General features: G+C 38.0%; 1 protein-coding gene across 1 annotated transcript; it reads right to left on the reverse strand.

Annotated features, from left to right (window-relative positions):
- Positions 1-346: 346 nt before the first annotated feature.
- Positions 347-16,184, reverse strand: C2H5orf15 (chromosome 2 C5orf15 homolog). Its single transcript, XM_004475912.5, has 3 exons — positions 15,986-16,184; positions 3,549-4,072; positions 347-1,834 (listed from the first exon to the last, which is right to left on the reverse strand). The coding sequence occupies exons 1-3, from the start codon at positions 16,122-16,124 to the stop codon at positions 1,703-1,705; spliced, it is 795 nt and encodes a 264-aa protein (XP_004475969.1). The 5' UTR covers positions 16,125-16,184; the 3' UTR covers positions 347-1,702.
- Between the last annotated feature and the right edge of the window lie 261 nt (positions 16,185-16,445).

Here is a 16,445-nt window from a genome sequence, read left to right on the forward strand (position 1 = left end):
TGAAGCGCTGGGACTTAGGTAGCAAACACTGTGGTATCAGGAAGTGCCAGCGAACCACAGGTCCACTAGACAGGGTGATCCTTCAGGACGGGGGAGTCGTCTACCACTGACAATAGGGAACCTGAAAGGCTAGAAATTTTTCCATAAACTTCACTCCCAGCAGTAAATTGAGCCTAAAGAAGGATTTAGAAATATAAGGGAAATCCATAGAGGCAGAGTTCTACTGCGGAGAGGAACAACTATAAGTTGGTCAGGTTAGCTTCCTCCCAGTCATAGCCCTACCCGTCAACACCAAAATGCTCAAAGACCCCATGCCATCATGAAATGAAACACACTTACAAAAACATAGGTTTATATCTTTGCCATTTATTTTTCTAAAATTTTATTCAAAATATTAAATAATACAATCTCAGATATGAAAAAAATTACTGCAATAAGACAGTTCAGATTTATTTCCATTGTGCTTCCCTTCTTTATTAGGACAGTAAAATGTCCACCCGAGAGAAATGTTAAACTGCCAGATCTACCTCTTCCATCTCTATACAAAGCGCACGCCCACTAATTCACCCTGGGCTTTGTGAGTAGGTGTTTAAAGTATGGCATGGGTTACTCTAAAAAATTGTACAGTGACACTTGTAAGTCAACCATGGTTCAAATCACATATTTACACATTGATCAAGTACTTATGAAAGAAAGATAAGCTAAAATGAGATACAGTAAATAATTTCCAGTTGCTGTAAATAAACCAAGAAAATAAAAACAAATAACGGGGGAAAAAAGTCAGTGTACATATATATCCTTTATGTATACATACAACTTAGTTCGGGTACAATTTTAATTTGAAAGACCTAGGTACAGTATTATTTAGGTGATAATGGCCTCTAAGATTTATTCAAACATACTATAAAGTAATAAACAAAGTGAACAAACCTCATATAATCTTAAACTCTGCCCCTTGCTTGAAAGCTTGGAGACACTGTGCTACAATTAATTGCTAACTAAAAGCAACTCTCTGTGTATTTAATATTTTACCACAATTTCTATCTTTAAATTTGATTTAGTAATTCAAACAAACAAAAAATCTATTTCTAATCGCATTTTATCTTTGTTCACTGCAAATTGTGCAGTCTCTATTGCCAGAATTTCTAAACACATTGAATGTGTTATCTAAAACTGTAGTCAGTTCAAGCAATATCATTATCTTAAATTATGTATAAATTACCCAAAATATCCAAAGCAGTTTTCCTAAAGAAAAAAATGTTGCTTAAAAGCAAAGCATTATCACATATATCCTTGTACATTACAGTTTGGGAGCACAAAGAAATGTGTGCTTAAAACATTGTTTTTGGATCCAATACCAGATATTTTAGAATTTAATTACAAGTTTGGAATCTTTTAATAATAGCATTACTAATACTTCCAGAAGAAGTATGAAAAAGAAATCTAAAACAGAGTAAATATAAAGTAATGCTTACCTCCACATTGTGGACACCTAATTGAAATCAGCTCTAAAAAGTGTAGATAAAAAATTATATATTCCTTGTTTGTGACATTTAATTTCCAAAGCACCAAGGCAAAATAAAGAGAGATCCACCTCTCATTTTAGTACCAATTGCCTATGGCAAACATCTGCACAATATCATATAAAAAGTCAAGCAAATAAAATTATTACATAATAAGCAAACTCAGTTCACAGTACTTATTAAAAAATGTAATCATTGGTTATCTTCAGAGAAGGCATTGCCTCATTAACATTCTGGTCTAGACGATGATATTCCACTGTTTTGGAACAAAGACCATCACGCCATTTCCTGCTTTGAACCAAAAGGAAAATCTGAAATAAACAAAATTAATCAGATATGCAAAAGAAAAATGGAGGACATGGTTAAAAGTTTTTATAACAATTGAAATGTCTCTCCTAGGTTCCCAAATACAAAGAGTAAAATAACAATAAAATTACTTTACTTTCCATCTTGTAAAACAAAGCTAGAGGGTGCTTCTCAAATTTTAATGCACATAAGGAGTGCTCATTAAAGACTCAGATTCATGGGTTCTGTCTTCAGAGGTTAAGTTAGTACTAGTTTAACAAGTCTTATATGTTTTGTAAAAGAGATGGTCCAACACTAGGAAAGAACATCATTGTCATTCAAAATTTTATCCATCTACAAATTTTTGCAAAGCTTGTGAACTACAAAAAAACAAAAACAAAAAAACCAGAAGGGTTAGTTATATTTGTTTTTTTTTTTAAACTCAAAACCACAAACAAAATATTAGAATTGCTGATTCTGAAAACTAGAAGGTTGCATGATATTTTCTGGTCCAGTTTTGCCATTTCTCAGGTAAGTAAATCAGAGCATGACGGGGAAAATGGCTTGCCAGGAAACACAGAGCAAGTACAATAAAGTCAAAAACCGAGATTTCCTGACCAGTAAGCTTTGAAAAGGAAATTGTGTGCTTTATCTTCCTTTAAGTATTTTGAAGAGCTTAAATATTCATTTCTTGGACTACACAGTGCCAAGAGGCACTCTAGCTCTAAAAGTTACCCTTGCAATCCTAGTTATGCCTCCTTTGCCTCATGGAACCCAACACACTGATTCTTACATCATTGAAAACATGGCTTAATTATGAATATTCCAATATGGAAGTGTTCATCACAATATTATTTTTGAATCAAAAACTGGAAACAATCTAAATGTCTAACAGAAAAATAGCTAATAAATTACGCAACTATTAAAAGTCATGTTTTTAAAAAATACTGATGACAGAAAATGCTCATGATTTGTTAGGTAAATAGCAAGATATAAAACTCTATATGAGATCAAATACAATTTAAAAATAACATATACATATATGTCGTATTATATACATAGTTACAGAATAGCTCTGGGTGGTAGTTTAAGTTTTCTTCTCTATACTTTTTTGAACTCCCTAAAATAAACATGTAATAATTTTACAACCAGAAAAATCAGTTACTAAAAAATAATTAAAGGGAGCAGGTGTAGGTCAGTGGTTGAATGCCTGCTTCCCATGTACAAGGTCCCAGGTTCAATCCCCAGTACCTCTTTTAAAAAAATAATAAAAAATAAGTTTAATGTCTAATTAATTAAAAGACAAAAGTATTAAGTTAATCTTTTGCCCAAGTGTTCCCACTGAAGTAGCAATGCTAAATTTATATATATATATTTAAAACCGCTGGGCTTTTGGTTTTGCTCATTAAGAAATAATTTAGCTATTCATTTTTTTACTTTTTTATTTTTCTAGGATGTACAAGGTTTTAAACCTGGGACCTCATACATGGGAAGCAACACTCAAATATGCTACACCTGCTCCCCTCTACTTATCATTTTAGAAACACATGTAGCCAAGCATTCTGTAATTTGTTAAAATATGCCATTAGGTTTATAAATTGATTCAATACCTCAATATTTTATCATCAATTTAAACTTGATTAAAAAAGGAAAAACGCCTGACTCACTAAAAGCATTAATAAGAATTATGACCAAGATCATAAAGGATAACTTAAGAGGCTTAAAAAATGTGAAACTTACCTTCCTTTTGTTGTGATACGTGATGTAAACAACAGCAATAAAAAAAGCAAAAATAATAAGATGAAAAAAGAAATGGCTATCTTCCTCTTCCATATCTGAGGATGGGGTCTTAATAGATTTCACCGACTGTTCAATTTCCATGTAACCCTGGTTTTCTTCCAAGGCTTCATCAGACTCATCGTCTCTGGGGCTGGTGGTCCAGTCATAGTCTGGTTCTCCATAATCTCCATTGTCCAGAGTGTCTTTGGCTGTGGACGGAGAACTATTCAGTGTGAGGAGGTCCTCCTCCTCTATGCTAGGATCTTCATTGTTATCAGCTTCCTCTTGGGACAGAGAAGTGTGGGAGGGATGAGGGGCTACAGACACTCCTCCACCTTTCTCTGTACTAGTTATGGGAGGCAGAGTGGTACTGATCTGGGATATGGAAGGTTTGGTTCGGTCTTCATGTACTGAATCTTTCATATCTGGAGTAGAAACATCTGGATTGAGTACAGTTTGGTTTTGTGAATCAGTCTGCGATAGAACTGAAATAAATGAAAAGAGAACATTAAATTGAAATCCTCAACTTTTAACTCTATAAAACTAAAAGCAAATTTATCTAAGATTTTTGTGGGCCCATCATTATTTCTCTCTGCTAAATTCCTATTATTTTCTCTTAAGAAAGTCAGTTAAGTCTCAATAGACAGTAATCAACTACATTTCTTCCTAGCCAATTATTAATCAGGATAAAGGACTTACTGCATTACATAGCTTGCCACCAAAAGAAAAGAAAGGGGTCTGACTTTAGGTCACCATGGCAAAGTCCACACACAGCTCTTATGCATCCCCTCTGTTTTCATTTTAGAAAGAGGCTGGACAGAGTCATCCTTTCCCTGATTCCACACCATCCCCAAAACAGTGGCTCAAGTATAATAGGTCACAAGTATAATAGGAATTTGGACCTGAAATTTTTCAACAAGGGACAGCAAATCCAAGAAGCTATACGCAAGCTCCAGACCCTATATTCTAAGTGATACTAGACCTAGAAGACTCCCTAAGTTGGGAACTGGAACTTGAAAGCTAAATGTGAAGTAGACTATTTTAAAGACTGGGGAAGGCAATCTAGGTATGAGAAGTGACACCAAAAACATAAAAGTTCTTATTTCCCTTTGCTTCTACTGACTCACCATGGTTTACTAAAGCAAAAATAAAATTACTTACATAAGTAACTCTATATACAAAGATTCAGACAAATTCCTATTGAAATTTAACAATGTCTCTAATTTATAATCTAATGTAGTACTTGTTGAAGAACTTTAAGGATATCCATTATACTTTAAGACAAATGAACTCAGTCACCTAAGATCTAAATATATTCAGAAAATATTTTAAAGCCTACCAAACTGAAGTAAAATATTTTACAGGTTTAAGATTAAAGTGACAAATATGTGCATGCACACAAATTATCTACCAGATAATTCTTTGATTACACTGATTTGTGAATCATAGCTGACATCTATTTCATGTGGAAAAAAATAGATGGTCTCAATTGGATTGCATAAAGGTTCCCAGAAAAATAATTTATAGTAAAATTCTCTTAAAGCATTGTCAATAGGGGAGCGGTTGTGGCTCACATGGTTGAGCACCTGCTTCCCACATGGTCCTAGGTTCAGTCCCCAGTGCCTCCTAAAAACAAACAAAAACAAACAAACAAATGAAAACACCAATTCAGAGGAGCCAATGTGGCTCAGTGGTTGAGTGCCAACTTTCCACATGAGATAGGTCCCAGTTCAATCCCCAGCCCCAAGTACCTCAAAACAAACAAACAAACAAAAAAACACCACACACACACACAAACACATTTGGTTCTTTGAAATTAATTTTCAACTGGAAGAAAAGAGAAGCAGAACCTATAATTGTGTATATTACTTAAAACACCATTAACAAGAATTTCTGAAAACAGTTTTTCACATTTATCACCTTGACTTAGTCATGATTCAGGCATTTACAAAGTACTATTTCTCTGATACATTTAATTTTTCTGCAAAAGTGTGGAAAACATGTTTAAAAATAAAATAATTAAATTAATTGGGAGCCAACTAACTTCGATTTTTTTCAAAATTGTTTTTCCACTTACTTTTGGGATACTCATATATATTTAAAGGACACAAGCTTGTTAGACACGGGAATAATTATAATTGTGCCTCCATCTCCCAGTCCTCTCCATATTCAGAAATTCTTTCACTGTACACTCTAGAATTCATGGTCAATCATCAGCAAATTCATTCATTATATGCTGTAAATGAAATCTGGCTCTCCCTAAGGACACACTTTCCCAGCAGCCCTTTCAAGTAATAGCTGTTTTCTCTCCCACTCCCCTATAGTTACCCATCCTCCTCCTCCTCCTCAGCCCTTGTGGAACATTCTCCCATTTCACTCTCTAAACCACAGCCCCTCCAGCTTTGATCTCATGTCATCTTCTACCATGTAACCTTTGGTCCACCAACTCCCAGATTAAGCCCCCCATGTCTTGATGATTTTAGCTCCTGGTTTATTCTCATTCTCCCCAAGACAAGTACGCCGGCCTTGACTTCAAAAATTCCTGGCCTTCTCTCTGCCAGTGATCTAGCCCTCCCCCATACCTCAGCCTCTCACTCCCACACTTATTATCTATCATTACGATACCTCCATAATCACTGTTTCATGCATCTCACTCACTGACATCTCTTACCCTTCCGGTTCATTCCCTGGTACTCTGAACCCATCAGGACCTACAATCCTTCAATTCTATCACCTCTTCAGTCCCTCACTGCCACCACACCCATGCCCATTGCACTTTCTTCCCTATATGCCCAGATGAAATTCTGTGGTTGGTCATTTTAATCCCTCTCATACATGGACCTAAAATGCCCTCCCCCCTCATTCACTTAACCCTCCTCACTTTCAAATGTTACATTCCTAATTAAAACCCACTCTCTGTCTACTCCCAATCTGCAGCCAAGCAGGTGAACATGGCTGGAAAAGAAGGTATATAACCATACCATTGTCTTTATTTCATTTTAAATTAAATGCCAAATATTCAGGCAGTATTTTAGTGCTGCTGTCAATTATACTCTATTTTTCTAGTCCATTTACCCTCCTGTTTCCTTAGCAGATCATTCCATTCTTCTCTAACCTCAAACATCCAAGACTCTCTCTCATCCTTATTCTCAACTGATATCACTTCCCATCTTCTCTGAAAAACTGAAGCAAAGAGAAGAGAGTTTCCATAAACTCCCAGAATGTTAAATTCATAAATCCAGCTGCCTACATGACATCTCCTCTTAGATGACATTCAATTATTCAAATTAACATGTTCATAAAGGAATTCTGACTTTGGCTACCAAGAAGGTAGAATAAATATACTTTTACCTATTTGCCCCACTCAGAAGAAATAAAACCCTGGACATTATTTTAATACCTGAAATAACCTAAGAAAACTCAGGAAACAGATATGGCTCAAGTGATTGAGCTTCCGCCTACCACATGGGAGGTCCCGGTTCAGTTCCTAGTGCATCCCAGAGAAGGCAAGCTGGCGCAGCACGCAGGCACCACAAGCTGACGCAACAAGATGACACAACAAAAGGGACACAAAGAGGAAAGACAATGAGAAACACAACAAACCAGGGAGCTGAGATGGCTCAGGTGATTGAGCACCTCTCTTCCACCTGGAAGGCCCCAGGTTCGGTTCCCGACGCCTCCTAAAGACAAGCAGACACAGAGAGCACATAGCAAGTGGACACAGAAAGAAGACAGTTACCACAAACAATGGGGTGGAGGGGGGGATAAATAAATAAAATAAATATTAAAAAATAATAATAACCTAAGAAAACTGGAAGGTAGAGAGAAGGCAGAGCGGTTAGAGGCTTTGGGATCTGAGAAATGACATGGTGTTGAGTTCTCTGGGTTTTCTTTTTGCCTCACGTATCCACAACTTGGAGCTGAAAAAGATGACAACCTGAAAATGCTAGTGGATACCAAAATGCCAGGGGTCACCAGAAAGCCTGCTCTCTCTAGTCAAAACACCAAGAAAGGGGCAGCCTAGCAAGACAGGAAACTTTTAGACAATAACAACTCCAACTCCAGGCAAACACCAGAGAAAAAAATGTGGTCAAATTCCCACCAGCAAAGACTGATCCCAGACTTACACCATCACCAAGCTGTAACAAGGGAACCCATACCCCTGCCAGGTGGTGTCCGAGAAAGGGAGCTAGAACTTCCATTCCTGCCAGCCAGTAACACCATCCCCTCTCTCCCTCAGTGTCAGTGAGCAGGCAATGACCAAAAACAACAAACACAAACAACAAACAAACAGATGAGGGAGCCACTGGGGGGAGCGGGATGAGATACAGACTTGAAAAAAAAAAAAAAGAACTAAATGGATATTCTAGAACTGAAAAACAAAATAACCAAAATAAACAATTCAGTGCATAGGCTCAGAAGCAGAATGGAGGAGACAGTGGGAAAATTTAGTAAACTGGGAAACAGAAAAATAGAAATTCTTAACAGAAAAATCTAAGTAAGAGTGAAAATAGACTGAGGAAAAAAAAGAGACACAGGATCTCAGGAACTTATGGAACTATAACAAAAGATCTAACATTCATGAAACTGGAATCTTGGAAGAATAGGAGAAACATGATAGGACTAAAAGAAATGGCTGAAAATCTCCCAAATCTGAGAAGAGAAATAAATCTACAGATGCAAGAAATTGCATGAACCCCAAAGAGGATAAACCAAAAGATATTACACCAAAATATAATCACAGTTAAACTTCTGAAAACTAGAGACAAAGTAAAAATCTTAAAAACAGCCACTGAGAAATTTTTTTTTAAAATCTTTAAAAGAGATAAAACAAAAAAACACTGGCTACATCCACTCCCCAATAAGAGCTGGTTTTTTCATTTGTTTGTTTAGGAGGTACCAGGTATTGAAACCAGGACCTCAAACATGGAAAGCAGGTGCTCAACCACTTGAGCTACATCAGCTCCCAGGAATTTTTTTAAGTTTACAACTTTTCCTATACACTTGTTTACATGAGTTCATGTATGAATGATATACTTCAATAAATTATTTTTAGAATGACAAAAGAAAACATAGGCAGCATTACAGTAAAGGAGAGAAAAACATCTCATGCAAACCTCAAAGGAAAACAGAAGTTGCTATTACATATTAATATCATAAAGTAGACTTCAAAACAAAGAAAATACCAGAGAAGAGAGGGACATTATATAATGATAAAAGGTCAATCTACCAAGAAGACAGACCAATCCTAAATGTGTATGAACTAAACAACACAGGTGCAGAATATGGGATGCAAAAAACTGACAGAACTAAAAGGAGAAATAAGCAAATACACAACTATAATTGGAAACAATATCCCTCTCAACACCTGATAGAACAATTCACAGAATATCTGCAAGGGTACAGAAAAACTCAACAACACTATCAACTAATAAGATCTAATTGCAATTCATAGTAAGCTTCACCCAACAAGAGCAGAATACACATTCTTTTCCAGTGCCCATGGGACATTTACCAAAATAAACATATCCTGGGCTATAAAACAAAATCAACATATTTAAAAGATCTAGAATTATGCACAGAACGTTCTCTGACTATAAAGAAATCAACAGAAACATAACAGGAAAATCTCTTAAAAGACTTGGAAACTGAACAACACACTTCTAAATAATCCATGGGCCAAAGAGAAAGTTTCAAAGGAATTTTTAAAAAAGAAATACACTGAACTGAATGGAAATGAATACACATGTCAAAATTTGTGGGACACAACTAAAGCAGTTCTGAGAGGGAGATTTATAGCACTAAATATATACATTTAAAAAGTTTCAAATCAGTCACTTAAATCCACCTGAAAAATCTAGAAAAATAACAAAATAAACCCAAAGCAGGCAGAAGAAAAAGAAAAGAAGAAAAGCAGAAACCAATGAAATTGAAAATAGAAAATAAAGAGAAAATTAATAAAACAAAGAGCTGATTCTTTTTAAAGATCAATAAAATCAACACCCTCTAGCAAGACTGACAAAAAAAAAAAAGAGAGAAGACACAATTTACCAATATCAGAAATGAAACAGGCGACATCACTAGAGATACTACAGGCATCAAATAGAGAGTAAGGGAAACATAAAATCTGACAAATTAAATAGTCCAATCCCTTGAAAAACACAAACTACCACAACTCACCTAATATGGAATGTATCATTTGAATAACCCTATAACTATTAAAGACATTTTATTTGTATTTTTAAAATTCACATCCAAAAAATTGCTGATCCAGAAGATTTCACTGGAAAATTTTACCAAAGATTGAAAACAGAATACAAGAGAACAGAAGAGGAGGAATACTCCACAATTCATTTTCTGAAACCAGTATTCTCCTGATACATGGCGAGCAGATGTAGCTCAGTGGTTGAGTGCCTGCTTCCCATGTTCAAACCCTGGTACTTCCTTAAAAAATATATACATACATACATATATACATACATACATACATATATATATATATAAAAAACAGACAATCAAAAAGATAAAAATATTTATGACCAAAATATTAAAAATTAAAAATTTTTTTTAATATTAGCAAATAGAAATCAGAAATATATTTTTAAAAATTATGCACCATGACCAATTGGGGTTTATTCCAGAGATACAAGGCTGGTTTAATATTCAAATAAACAATGTAATCGACCATATTAACAAACTAAATGAACCTCACCCTAAATCTCACACCTTGTAAAATAAACTAACTAAAAATAGATCACACATTTAAATGTAAAACTACAAAACTTAAAGAGAAAATCTTTGGGTTCCAGGGCTGGGCAAAAAGTTCTTAGACTTGACATCAGACTACATAAAAAAAAACTGATAAATTTGGCTTCCTCAAAATTAAAAGCTTTTGCTCTGTGAAAGACTCTCATATGAAAAAAAAAAAAAAAAAAACAAGCTACAGACTAGGGGAAAATATTTACAAACCCCATATCCAGCAGAGGACTGGTATCTAGAATATTTAAAGAACTCTCAAAACTCAACAGTAAAAAGGGAAACAATCCATCAAGAACATGAATAAAAGATATGAAGAGGGGAGCGGATGTAGCTCAAGTGGTTAAGCACCTACTTCCCATGTATGAGATCCCAGGTTAGATTCCCAGTAATTCCTTAAAAAAATAAAAAAAGATATGAAGAGAGATTTCACTTGTAGGAGATATAGGGATTGCAAATACGCACATAAAAAGATGTTCAACATCATTCGCTATTAGAGAAATGCAAATTAAAACCACAATGAGTTATCACTACACAACTTACAATGACTGAAGTGAAAAAGAGACAATGCCAAATACTGGCAAGGATGCAGAAAAACTGCATCACTCATAGGTTGCTGGTGGGAATGAAAATGGGACAGCTACTCCGTAAAACAATTTGGCAGTTTCTTTAAAACTTAACATGCAACTACCATATGATCCAGCAACAACACTCCTGGGCATTTATCCCAGAGAAATGAAAACTTATGTTCACTCAAAAATCTATACAAAAATATTTATAGCAGCTTTATTCACATTAGCGAAAAACTGGAAACCCATATGTCTAACAAAGCGTGAACAGTTAAACAAACTGGTAAATCCTTACAGTAGAATATTACTCAGCAATAAAAAGGAAGGAACTATTGATACCTACAACAATCTGGATGTCTCTCCAGCAAATTATGCTAAATGAAAAAGCCTATATCAAAAGGTTACATGCTATATAATTCCATTTATAAAACATTCTTGAAACCATAAAATTATGGAAATGGAGAAAAGATTTGTGGTTGTCAGGAATTCAGGATGGAGTGAGTGCAAGAGAGATGTAAGCATGGTTATAAAAAAGAAACATGAGTAATCCTTGTGGTACTGGAAATGTTCTGCATCTTGACTATATCAATATCAATGCCCTGGTTGTGATACTGTCCTACTGCCAAGATGCTGCCATTGAGGGAGAATAAGTAAAGGCTATACAGGATATCTCTGTATTACTTTTTATAACCACATGAGAGTCTATAATTATCTCAAAAGAAAAAGTTTAATTTTTTTAGAAGTATCACTCCTCTTCCCCCTCAAAAAAACTTACTCTACCCAGTCTTCTCCGTCCCAGTTAATGGCAACTCCATCTTTCTAGCTGTTCAGGCCAAAAACCTTGGGAGTCATTCTTGCCCCTCTCATCTCTTACACCAACATTCAATCCATTAACTCTACCTTCTAAATATATGCAGAATCTGATGCCTTTTCACACGCACACCATTCCCTCCCTCCTCAACCTTCTGTGCTACTGCTTGGTCCATGCCACCATCATCTCATCTGGATTATTGCAGTAGCCTCTCCTAATTGATCTGCCTGCTTCTACTCTAAGCCTTATTGTCCACTCTCAACACAGCAGCCAGTCATCCTGTTAAAACTTAAGTTAGATTATGTCATTCCTCTGCTTACTACCTTCTACTGATTCTCCATTTCTCAAAAGCCAAAGTCAAAGTCTTTATAATGGCCTACAGGATTCTGTATGATCTGGTCTCCATTACCTCACTATCACTATCTCTTACCAATCTTCCTAACTGCTCTATTCTCATTGTCTTTTTGACAGAAGGCATTCAACAAATATGTACTGAATGTGCTCTTGACCCAACTCTCACCTCAAATCCCATACTGCATCCCAACTTGCATCTTTGTACCTACTGTCTACCCTCCTGGAAAAGTCCTTCCCATGCTTCTCATCTTCCAGTCAGGCAGAATCCCACTCTTTCTTCTAAGGATACCTCCAATGTCATGCTACTCATTCTTGTAACTCTAACTAGCACCAAGGAGGAGCAGAATTAAAATCTATCATTCAGAAGGCGAAAATATGGATATAATATACAAACATAGTGCAAGAAATCAAAGAAAGAATTCATTTGAAACATTTCATGCAAATTAGATCAGCCATCTTGACCACCACTCCTCCAAATCAGAGAACTGGATCCAATCCAATCTAAAAAGTATTCAGAACAAAGTAATAACTCTGACTTTATGGATTTAATTATTGGACTTCTACAAACATATATTTTATTTTGGACTTAGTAATCTTCAATTTTTACCTTTTCCTTGTTGGGTTCCCTCTCTAGTTAGAACTTAACACTTTAAGCTTTCTAAATGTATTTCTCTTCTACTTGTCCCTTCAAAAAACTGTCTTATAATAACCTATATTGACATTTCCCAAACTTGAGAATGCAGAGGACCCTGAGAATTCATTTATAGGTTGGTTTCATAAACACTGCCTTAAAAATTAAATGTACTGCACATTAAATTTAGGTGATATGATGCAATATGATGGTAAATGCAGAGAAGGAGGCACTGAAATGGCATGACAAAACCTGGTTATAAGATGGTCACGTAGCCAAGCGGCGCGTCACTATACTGGCGGCATAACGGTGTTAACTTTCCGTGGAAACTGCGCGAGCACCCAGACCGGCTGTGGAGCTACAAGCCCAGTCCAGGTCCCTGCCGGGGCACAAGGCAGTGCTGAGCGGCCGCGAACCGGGAAGGAGCCCGGGGCAGTGGCATAAAGGCCACGGAGAGAGGACGGACACAAGTCGCAAGGAAAAGAGCCGCCATGGATACGCCACCCAGGATGCACTTGTGCCGCACTCTTTATATGCATTAATCTCATTTACCCTCACACCCTGGGGAAACCGGGTAGGCAAGATTATGTCCATTTTCACAAAGGTGAGGTTAAGGAAGTTTGAGTAGCTTGCCCGTTCCGGTTTAAAATACATTGAAATGTATCTTATTTTAAATAAAATTATTTCAAATACATTAAAAAATGATTTCCACTGAGTTTAAAAGCAGTGGCAAAAAAAAAAAAAAAGATGTTCACATAGTGACCCAAAATAATGCTTATATTAAGGTTTTATTTAGAGTTTATCAAAACAAAGACATAAAACTTAAAAAAAATTCTTACAGATCGCCAAAAATACAACCAAGCACTGCAATTTTTTTTAATTTTAATTTTAATATTGTTTTATTTTTTTAATTACATTATGAAAAATATGAGGTCCCATTCAACCCCACCGCCCCCGCCCCCCACTTTCCCCACAACAACACTCTCTCCCATCATCATGACACATCTATTGCACCTGGTAAGTTCATCTCTGAGCATCACTGCACCCCATAGTCAATGGTCCACATCATAGCCCAGACTCTCTCACGTTCCATCCAGTGGGCCCTGGGGGGATCTATAATGTCCCGTAATTGTCCGTGAAGCACTATCCAGGACAACTCCACGTCCCGAAAACGCCTCCACATCTCATCTCTTCCTCCCGTTCCCCACACCCAGCAGCCACCATGGCTACCGTTCCCACACCCATTCCACAATTTCTCTGTGGACATTGGATTGGTTGTGTCCATTGCACATCTATGTCAAGTGAGGGCTTAGATTCCATATGGGTACTGGATGCACTCCTCCCACTTCCAGCTGTAGACACTCTAGGCTCCATGTTGTGGTGGTTGACCTTCTTCAACTCCATGTTAGCTGAGTGGAGTAAGTCCAATAAATCAAAGTGTAGGAGCTGAAGTCTGTTGAGGCTCTGGGCCTGGGTGTCATATTATCAGTCCAGAGATTCAAATCCCCTACATATATCTTAAACCCAGCACCGACTACAATTCCAATAAAGTAGCATGCAAGTCTTGTGAAAAGAGATCCCCTCTGAGTCCAATTCCATCACGCAGAAACACCAGCTCCAAAGAAGGGCTATCTGTCATGGCAGTGAACCCCTTCTGCCATGACCATAGAACCCGAAGCACTGCAATTTTAAGAAACCTGATATGGAATAAGTTTAAATAAAGCTAATATGGTAACTTCCTTACTTTCTACACTTCTTTGAGATTTGGGGCACAATTTTAATTTTCTTATTACAGGAGTATTTTTTAATCTATTTACAATAAGGCAAACTTATAAAAAGTACTATATTACCCTAAGCTTTGCAAATGATACACTGTACTTCCACAGAGCTACTTCCCCTTTTGTTAGTTTTTTATCTTATTTTCTGTTGGGAATATTTATGTATTTAATTAGTAAATATAAAAACTTAATAAACCATATCTCGTAAGCATTCCAGCAGGGGGGAAAAAAGTTTAAATGTCTTTTTTTTTTTCTTAGATGATTAAATTACCAAACTAATTATGCTACTTTAGGGCTTTAGGAACAGAAATATTTGCATCAAGCAGGGAAATCCACATTACATTTTACTACTGACAAAAAGGCCTTGGAAAAATGGACGATAATCCTTCTCCTCAGACTTGCAAACACTTTTGGGAGGGTGATCTAGGTGCCCTCCCCTCAGAGCTTCTGGGAAACCTAAGTGTGTGCCCCCAGAACTGAAGGAGAGGAATGTATGGCTTGATAGCCCTTGCTGGCAAGTAAGAGAACACAGCCCACAGTTTTGAATCTAAAAATTCAAAGAAGATTTAGGGAAATTACGGTTGTGTCTTGGCCTGAAAAAAAAAAATAGACCACTAAAAAAAGATACTGCTTAATCATTTTAAGTTCTTATTGGTGAATTTGTCCCCATTAAGTCTCGGGTCTTTCAATATCTTGATCCACACTGTAATATTTGCAAGAAAAGAAATCCTTAATCAAATCCTAGGGATCCATAAAAATGAAGCAGGTTGTGCTGGCTAACCCCGGACACAAGGAAGAAGAGCAAAGAATTTCCCTTGTCCCTGAACTCCTCTCCTCCTACCAAGTCCCTCAGGAGTCCAGGGCCCCAGTATTCTGGCTCTTTACCAACCACCGGAACCTCCCAGACTTCAGAGATGCACCAGCAGATTGCTCTTTCCCCTTCACTTTCGCTCTGTGAAATATTCCACCAGCTCACTGGCCCTGTCCACCTCGATCTTGACCACGTCAGTCCTTCCTTCCGGAAAACCCCCACTCTCCCTTGAGCCCTCCAGACCCCGGAGTACCCCACCTCGGGGCTCTCTAGATACCACGATCCTGGCCATCTCCTCAGCCCTGGTCTCTTTGACCCCGTCGTGTAGACCCTCCTATCCTGACCCTTCCTCGGAACTTTGGAGACCCCGCCACCGCCTCCCACTGTGGTAACTCTTTATTCAGGCCCCTCTAAATACCAACACCACTCCCCCTTCCCCGCCCATTTTCACAAACTGCTCCCAGTTCCCGGCATCTCTCAACTCCACTTCTCAGGCCCGTAACGACCATCTCTCTTCGGACCCTTCAGAGACTCTACTCTCCCTCCCCCGGCCCGTAGAGACTCCGCTCCACAGAGACGTCGCGATGTGCCCAAGACACTCCGAAGAGCTCTTTTCCCGGCCCTGCCTCTCTCCAGGCCCGCGTCCTGGCCCTCCCCGCCGCCCGCCCTGCCGCCGCTCCCCCTTTACCACTGGACAGCGTGGCGGACGCAAGCAGGAGCAACAGCACCAGAGGCTGCGCCGGCCCCCCAGGAACCTGGATACCCGGTCCAGGAAGCAGCTTCGCTTGCGCGACTCCTCTCATCCTCCCCAGGGTGGCAGCGGCCATAACGGACCCGGCCGGGAGACTGCGCTGTTGCTAGGCTCTACGCCGTGACGACGTACATGCGTAAGACGCCGCGGGGCGAAGCAGCTGCGACCCAGCGTGATGACGCCGCAGCCGGAGAGGCGCTCAGGAAGAGGAACGAGAAGGGTTAGCGGGACCTGTATCAAATGTCGCATGCCTGTTCAGGGGTGTGGTATGTGGTATGTTTAAGAGCGTCAGAGCAGGCCTCTCACTGTCTCCCAAGAATGGGATACTGAACAGCCAATGAAAGTGCTTTTAAACATTTGTAAAACGCAGATCCAACTGTGTAAGTAAATTGACCCC

The sequence above is a fragment of the Dasypus novemcinctus genome, chromosome 2, assembly GCF_030445035.2.
Source record: "Dasypus novemcinctus isolate mDasNov1 chromosome 2, mDasNov1.1.hap2, whole genome shotgun sequence".
Classification (NCBI taxonomy): Eukaryota; Metazoa; Chordata; class Mammalia; order Cingulata; family Dasypodidae; genus Dasypus; species Dasypus novemcinctus.